This window comes from Suricata suricatta, chromosome 4 (assembly GCF_006229205.1).
Source record: "Suricata suricatta isolate VVHF042 chromosome 4, meerkat_22Aug2017_6uvM2_HiC, whole genome shotgun sequence".
NCBI classification, from domain to species: domain Eukaryota; kingdom Metazoa; phylum Chordata; class Mammalia; order Carnivora; family Herpestidae; genus Suricata; species Suricata suricatta.
In genome coordinates this window covers 10968248-10976297 of record NC_043703.1, presented here as the reverse complement: position 1 = coordinate 10976297, position 8050 = coordinate 10968248, and the positions used below count along the sequence as shown (strand labels likewise).

The following is an 8050-nucleotide window of genomic DNA, read 5'->3' as shown; positions in this document are numbered from 1 at the left end:
CTTTTAAAAACCACCATAAGTGTATGGAGAACTGCTTATTGACGATTACTACCAATTTTTAAAAAAACCTATTTGCCTTTTATCAGCTTTGTCTCAGCTAACATAAAAATAAGCAATGCTCAACCCTGTTCAAGTGGATGGCCAATCACCTTAGTTTAAGCCACTTGAACATTTGTTGCCATGATTCTAATTTCTAACACTTGCCTTAAAATGCTGCACTAGGTTACAGAGATCAGCTCAACTTGCAAATAAACCGCATACTGGACGCTAAATGCCCCCCCCCCTTACCTGATGTGAGCAGTGTTTAACGCCCTACCCGTTCAGTATGTATTTTACTCAGTACCCAGCCCAGGCCCAGATTTTACCCTTCTTTGTGCCTGGAACCCTTTCACTGTCCCTCCATCTTTTCCTCATTCTTTTTACACTTTTACTTTAGAGGCTAGGCACCAAAGAAATGCTAAAATTCACTTTTCAGATTTTCACTGTTTAGGATCTCTAAGGGTATTATTAACAAATGAATGCAGTAACCCCTAAGATTTAAGTTAGTGTTACATGTAACTTACAGTGCTTAATCTTCATAACTATTGTATTTTCTAGATTAGATTGTAAGTTGAACCAAGCTGTAAAAATATTTTATAGCTGGGGAGAGGCTAAGAAATAAAGAGCTCAAAAAATGGCCACCTGTTCCATTTGTAAGAGAATGGCAGAAATACGCCATTAGGTAAAACATATGCAATACATAGGAAGAATACCTTTATTAAATTTTTTACTTAATAATCATTCTTGCTTTCTTTCTATCGGAGGTACACATTTTAAGTTTTTATTTTAGGTGTATCAGGAACCAATAAATCTGTGGCAGAGTAAACCTATGCATGGCAAAATACATAAAATACATATTCCTTTGTTTCAGAATAAATAAACCTGTAGCATAATAAAGAATAGTGCAAACTACCATTGAAAAAGTTGTATAAATAAAACAACTCATTATAAACCAGGAATATTTTGTTCTAATAAGTTTACGATACATAAATTATCCCCCCGAAGCTCATACCTTACTTTGTCTATGTGAAAGAGCTTTGAAAGTGAATAATACGAAAATCAAATAAACTTTAAAAATGTAAAATTACTTTATATTCAAGTTTTATGGTCTTTTTCTTTATAAAGGAGGGTCTGCGTGTTTCATATTCACTGTAACAATCTGAAGACAACATTGAAAGGCTTTCAAAGTGACAGCACCATGCACTGTACTAGTGATATAATAGATCTATAAACTATGTATCATCTCGTCAACACAATGCAAACAGACATGCAGGAAGGGTCCTGGTTTTCACATTACGTTCAAGTAGCTTAAAAATATATCCCCCATTTTCTTTCCTTTTTTTTTTTTAAATAAACCATGGATCATAAATGACAATCTTTCACCAAACTGTATAATATAATTCTTTGGTGTGCTTTGAACTCTTCCAGGAAAAACAAAGGATGATGTCTGAAAATAAATTAATTCAGCTGTACAAATAATAGTGTTCACATACAAGTTATTAACAATGACAAGACTACATCAACCACTCACAGCACACAAAACAAATTTCTACAAACCCTGGGGAGGGGGTGTCTTCAGGGTCTCTGAGGATAAATTAGTGCTCTTTAGTATATTTGTATGATGTTTATGATGGACTATATTTTGCATGAGATGTGTTGCATGAAGTGAAAATAAATTGACTAAGAGTTATTGTCCTAGGTCCTTGACCTTTTATATCCTAGCTTGACAGCTCTGGCAAAGGTCACACATTCATCAGTGTTTGGTGGTAACTATAAACCTTTTAAAAATTTTAATATGTATAGCAACTCCCTCCCCTCTTTTAATGTAAATCATACACTTCACACACTGTCATTTCCAAATGCGATAGAGTTCCGTGTATGCTCGGTGCTCAGGTGGAAAAAAATGCAGTTGCGGGCATTGAAAAATAAAGACTTTTTAAAAGGCTGATACAACAGTATAAAAGAGGGGTTGGCCTGTTTTAAAAACAACAGCTTTCCCAAAAACGTGGGCATGTTACCAACATACACCTCCTTAGACTTGCCTGTTAATTTTGGCATCCCAAAGAACTTCTCTAAAACTTATCTTTTTATGACACATAGAGTTTGGACACAGTAAAGAGGCAGCATCTGAGATTTCAGATTAAAAACAAAAACATAATGAAAAATGAAAGCACTTGAATGTCTTCTATTTTAGAAAATATCACAGCTTCACAGGTGCCTGCTGCAGCGGCGTGGTCCTGCCCCCACCTCTGCCGGAACGCTCAGGAACGCTCACAGGAGCACAGCGCGTGGAGACGGGGTAAGGTTGCTGCATCTTTTTTCTTTTTAAATCCTACAGGCAAGGTACTGAAGAAATAATCCCATATAAAAATACGGTGTTAAGATGAGATCAGTAATAAAAGAGTGGAAAGTTAAAAACACAACTATTAGAACGGAAAGGGTTTTGTTTTTTGTTTTGTTTTTTTTTTTTTTTACAAACATTTTTGGACACAGGTACAGTCTAAGATCTGTTGGCAATGCAGCAAGAGTGTGGTTTACAATCAAGAGGCCTTTTCAGAATAGGGCCCAAGGAGGAAGTGAGGAGGTTCCAGAGAAGCCCTCCTTAGGGTGTTTAAAGGCAATCTGGAGGCACCCCAGGAAATGCAGAGGGCCTTGGAGCTGTGTGGAGTTCCCACTTAATGCTTTTTCTCCCTCCTTTCGAAATACACTTGTGCTGAGTCGGCAGTGTTTATCTCCATTAACCCTTGGTACATTTTGCTCCTAGCCCTGTTTTCTGCAACCCACAAGTCCAGCTCGGTCGGGGTTTTTTGTTTGTTTGTTTTCTAAGGGAAAAAAAAAAAAAGCCCAAATATCTTAATTAAATTAATTAAATGTACAAACACCATAGGGTTTCATACTGAATAAATAGGGCTAATTAGACCCGGTGGCAAGTCTGAGTCAAGGGTTTGTCTCAGGCTCGGCATTGTCTCAGGTTAGGATATGGTCCAAGGACTCCCACTTCTTACTTATTATTATTACTGGTAAATTCTAATGTATCGTCCGCGGAACCTCGGAGTTCCCATACACGTCTTCGTCTTCGGACTCGGAAGTGGTTCCGTTGCTGGAAGGCGTGTGCAGGTGGCTGGAGGCTCCACTGGCCTGGCAAACGTACCACTCGTTGAGGTTGGTCACCTGAGGAGACAGAGTGCTAGAGCGACTCCTGGCTGGGTCCAGCACAGGGGACAAGGGGGCGCCCACTGGAGTCCCCACTGACGAGTAGCCAAGGGCTCCTGGGGAAGGTGGTGGGGACTTGCAGTGGATCTTCATGTGCTTCCTCAGGGAGCTGGGGTGAGTGTAGGACTTGTCGCAGCCTCGGATCTTGCAGTAGTAAGGCTTGTCGCTCGTGTGGACGTGGGAGTGTTTCTTCCGATCGCTGCTGTTGGCAAATTTCCTGTCACAGCCATCAAACTCACATTTGAAAGGCTTTTCCCCTGCAACAAAACGGACGGCAGGTCAACAATTGCTTTTCAGAGACCCCTCACCTGAGAGCGAGAAATCCTGGACCAGAAATGAGGATGCATTTTCGCATTCTCTGGAAGACCAACCCCAGCCTGGTTTCTATTCCTAATTCCTATGTTCCAGAACAGGGAAGGGATCCTGGGCTTATGACTGGCTAGGGGTCAGTCCCTGAGGGACCAGTGGGCTCAGGGAGAGGATGGCTACGGCAGGGTCCAGGATGGAGCACGGAACCCCAACCAGGACCCAGACACCCGTGTCCTCACCGCCCTCAAGGTCTGTACCTGCAAAGATACAAGCAGGTCCCCTGCCATGGTAAATGCTTGGGGGAAGGATGTAAGAAAAAGAGCAGTAAGCAAGTTACACTAAATTAAAAGTGAAGGGGGGAGATGTCATGAAATTACAATAGCAGCATTTTGTACAAGAGCATCCCCAGATTCTACCGATGGGAAAGGAAATGAGGCAAAAAGCCCGTTCTTTTCAGCCACAAAGGCACCTGTGAAACACACAGTCCCATCTCGAGATTTCCTACAGGCCTGGGCGGGCAGGGGTGAGGCTGTGGGCCTCTGCTTTCTCCCAGCTTTCCTCACAACTTGCAGGGTAAGCAGGAGGCTTTGGAACAGACCCTGAGCAAACGTGAATAAGAACCACAAGCCGCAACCAGAACCTAGCATGTCCCTGACGCCCTACGGAAACGCATTCTGACAGCCTTCTGCCTCACTCAACAGTCAGAAAAGGGACTGTTTACCACAGTCTTTGGCCCATCGTCCCTTTAAGCAGCTCTAACCACCCCAGGAACACGATGCCTTTAAACACAAGGCCCCTAATTCAGGGAGTGGACATGCTTAATAAGACAACTAGAAATTCAGCCCAGTACCTCGGTATTAAAAAGCAAAAAAGGAAGACAGCAAGCAGCAGTATGAATTTTCCTTCTCACCTAAGTACCTAGGAACTTGATTTATTTGAGTCATACCTGAACAAGTCACCTCATACATACTATTGTTAAGTAATATTGCCCTCATATTTAAATGATTTTTTAAAATTAAGTTGAGTTTCTCTACTGAATTTCAGCAGCTACTCTGGTAGCTCATGAGGTATGGCTTCTTCCTTGGTTTTGGATGATACGTTAAAAAAAAAAACAAAGACAGATTAGTGTACATGAATTTTTATGGTCAATTTTCTTATACAATTATTTCAGTGTAGGTTTTTTTTTGTCACCAATGATAAAGGCTTGGATACCCAGAGTGTGTTAACACATCTGAAAAGTATTCAGATGCCTGGACTAGAACATCACCCACTTCTAAATCTTGTTTAAAAATGAAATGAGATATTATTCAAATATACATCCTGCACTGATCTATAGAAGGGAAAATACGACACAATAACAAAAAAGTTAATCACTTTTCCTCAAAATATCAGTTATCTGTCCTGATTTCTCTGTTTTAAGTTGCAGATAACACTAATTTAATATAGCATTACTTAAAAAAACGTATAATGGTACTTTCCTCCATAGGGAGGCTTGAGTGGTTTTATTCACCCTATGCAAATGTGCAGTGTCCTTTTTAGTTCTGTTTCTGTACTCGCTAAGGATCCCAAGGATCCTGGATCGTGAAGAGTACACAGCTCAGCATTGCTGGCCCCATCACTGTCCACGATAAAGAGAAGCAATTACGCCCAAAGAAGGGAGATATGGGGGGTGGGGGTAGAAAAGTAGGGATAAAATAAAGATGGAGGAAGAAAGTGTAAAGAAAAAATAAATAAAGGTGAAAGAATTGCTTTGTTTTATTCAGGGGGCCTGAGCAGGAACAGGGATCAAACTGTTGTTAACTGGAAAGGGTGAGAAACCCTAGTGTTTACATTTCCGATTCTGGCGGAGGAGTCCATCAGAATCTAACTAGTTGCAGAATCTGAGAGAGTAAAGGAGGTTACGTGAGCTGCTCTCTGGTCCACCAGTTCCCTCTCCCAGAGAGAACTCGAGTCTGGCCCAAAGGAAGGTTATAAACCAAACGGGAGTGGGGGTGGGGGTAACGTGGGTCAGGAAATAGGCCTCCGGGAGTGGCCGGGGGATAATTCCCTTTGATCAATCTGTTCCGGGATCCCGAATAACCCCCAAAAGGGAGAGCGCGATGGTAGGGAGGGGGGGTCCGGGATGGTCCCTTTCCGCACACAACACTCAATGGCTAAGAAGCCTAGGCACCGCCAAAATCCGCTGGCACGGGTTGGAGCACGAACGGGAGGCGCCGGCATCCCTCCCCGAGGGCCGCGGCGAGCACCCCTCCGCCCCCCGCAGCCAGGCAGGAAATGCAACCCGGAGCTCGCCGGGCCCCCGGAGCACAGCACCGCCCGGCGGCCTGCGGCGCCCGGGGTCTCCGCCCCCGCCTTGCGCGCGCGCACACGCCCCTCTCCCCCGGGGCTGCCGTCGGAGGGACCCGGGACCCCGGGCAGCTTCCGCGCCAGCAAGTTCCAGTTCTTGCTCCACCGGGGAAGAAACTGCCCTCAGGTCCGGCGGCTGAGAAGGAACGACCCACTCTCTCTCGGAGGCCTGCAAAGGCAGGAAAGGCCCAAGGCCGCAGGTTCTGCTTTTAGGGTGCCCACAGGGGACAGGGCTGGGGGCGGCTTCACCTCCCGCGTGCCGCGATCCCCCTTTACGGACCCAGACCCCTGTCCCGGTGGCAAGTGCTAGGCCCGAGGGCAAACAGCTGGCTAAGCGGGCCAGGGAGTCTTTCCGAGAGCCTCGTGGGAAGTTTCCTTTTGGAAAATTCCTTAGGGCGGCCCAATCTCGATTAGAAAAGCAGGAGGTGGCCAGCGGAGTTCCTGGGAAGACGTGCTCCCAGCTCTGCATCGGTGCACAGGGGGCCTCTCAGGTGATGGCCAAGAGGAGCCAGGCCCCAGTCCCCCCTTACCCGGCTTGCACGCAGAACCCTTGATGCCCTGGGCTCCGGCTGTTGGCCAGGCGTTGGGCCCACGCGCGGCGGCTGCCTCCTTGCCGCCCAGCGCCGATAAATCAGCCAAGTAATTACTGAATGTAAACTCCAGTTATTTAAGTGTCCTCCGAGGGGTAATATTGTCTATCCCTATAAATCCCGACTGCTCGAGCTCATCAGCGCTTCCGCCCAACGCGCTAGTATGTTCGATGGAGGCACACGACCCACAGGAAACATCCCACCGCCCCAAGCCGCGGCCGCCTGGGGCGGGGGGGAGGACGGGATGGGAGGGGTCCCCATAGCGCCGGGGGGCTTCCCCCAAGTTCTTATGGGGAGCAGGTACCAACGACCGCAGGAGACTGCAGCTCACTCTGCCCTCCTCCAGCTAGAATCCTCTGAAAGGACAGAGCCCAGTTCTCTAGCACCTTGCAGGGTATGTGTGATAAAATGTGTGTGACAGCTGTAAGATGCTGCATGTGTGAGTATGGGTGTGTATGAAGTTCTGTAAATGAGGAAGCGTGCGTGTGTGAGAGTGTATGTGGCAGATAAGTGTGTCGGGGCATACGGGTGTTTCAGCTATCAAGAAGTGGGGGGTAGTCTGAGACATGGGTGTGTGAAGTTCTGTGCTGTGTACACACACAGTATGTGTGGGGTGCGTGAGTGTGTCTATGGGGCAGAGGTCTTCAGGGGCCCAGGGGCGCATTCCTTTGGCATTTTGCACCACGCCCCGGAGGGACAGGACCCCTCCCCTCCTGGAAAAGCCACATTGAACTGGGCCTGGTGGCCTCAATACCGGATAAATCCCACGTGCCCCCTCGCAGACCCGCTCTCCGGAGCACGGTGCGGGCTCTGCCACCAGGTAGGGAGGGAAGAGCCACCAGGGCGGCTCCGGCCCCCCACCCCCATCGCCCTCCCCAAGTTCCCGGGGCCGGGCGAATGGGGGCTGCCGACCGTCCTGGGCTCCTTCCTGCTCCTTCCTGCTGCTGCTTCTGTTCCCGGGCGGCGGCGGCGGCGGCTGGAGCGCGTTGCCGGTCCCGGCGGAGGGGCTGCGAGCGCGCTGGAGACTCCACCGTGTGGGAACCCAGCGCGAGGCCTGTGTGTGCTATCGAATTACTTATTCATAGAAAAAAAGGGGGGGGGGGAGAGAAAAAAAAGAAGTCACATGTCCGGGTTATACGTATGCGAAGAGAAGCAGCAGAAGGAGGGAAAAATTAAGGCGAGCAGGAGGAGGAAGAGAAGCAGCGGCGGAAGCGGCGGCGGCGCGGGAGGCGGCGGCGGCGGCGGCGCGGCCGGGGACAGACACCCACCTGTATGAGTGCGCTTGTGGATCTTGAGGTTCTCGGAGCGCGCGAAGACCTTGCCGCAGCCCGGGAAGGGGCAGGGGAAGGGCTTCTCGCCCGTGTGCACGCGGATGTGGTTGATGAGCTTGTATTTGGCCTTGAAGGGCTTGCCCTCGCGCGGACAGTCCTCCCAAAAGCAGACGTGGTTGCTTTGCTCGGGGCCGCCCACGTGCTCCACCGTGACGTGGTTCACCAGCTCGTGCATGGTGCCGAAAGTTTTGGAGCAGGGCTTGGCGCCGCCGGCCGGGGGCG

General features: G+C 48.1%; 1 protein-coding gene across 2 annotated transcripts; it reads right to left on the bottom strand.

Annotated features, from left to right (window-relative positions):
- Nucleotides 1-797: 797 nt before the first annotated feature.
- On the bottom strand, nucleotides 798-8041 carry ZIC5 (Zic family member 5). Of its 2 annotated transcripts, XM_029936488.1 has the most exons (4): nucleotides 7766-8041; nucleotides 3333-3509; nucleotides 3045-3210; nucleotides 798-2385 (listed from the first exon to the last, which is right to left on the bottom strand). In XM_029936488.1, the coding sequence occupies exons 1-4, from the start codon at nucleotides 8001-8003 to the stop codon at nucleotides 2301-2303; spliced, it is 666 nt and encodes a 221-aa protein (XP_029792348.1). In that variant the 5' UTR covers nucleotides 8004-8041; the 3' UTR covers nucleotides 798-2300. The 2 variants fall into 2 exon arrangements, with proteins under 2 accessions (XP_029792348.1, XP_029792347.1); XM_029936487.1 differs by having other exon boundaries at nucleotides 2324-2385; nucleotides 3045-3509.
- Between the last annotated feature and the right edge of the window lie 9 nt (nucleotides 8042-8050).

What these genes read in the sequence shown, in the direction of transcription:
- ZIC5 (XM_029936487.1), bottom strand. Translation starts at nt 8,003, where the DNA reads ATGCACGAGCTGGTGAACCACGTCACGGTGGAGCACGTGGGCGGCCCC. An exon ending in CCACAAGCGCACTCATACAG is followed by an intron (nt 3,510 to 7,765) that starts GTGGGTGTCTGT and finishes GTTTTGTTGCAG; the next exon opens with GGGAAAAGCCTTTCAAATGT.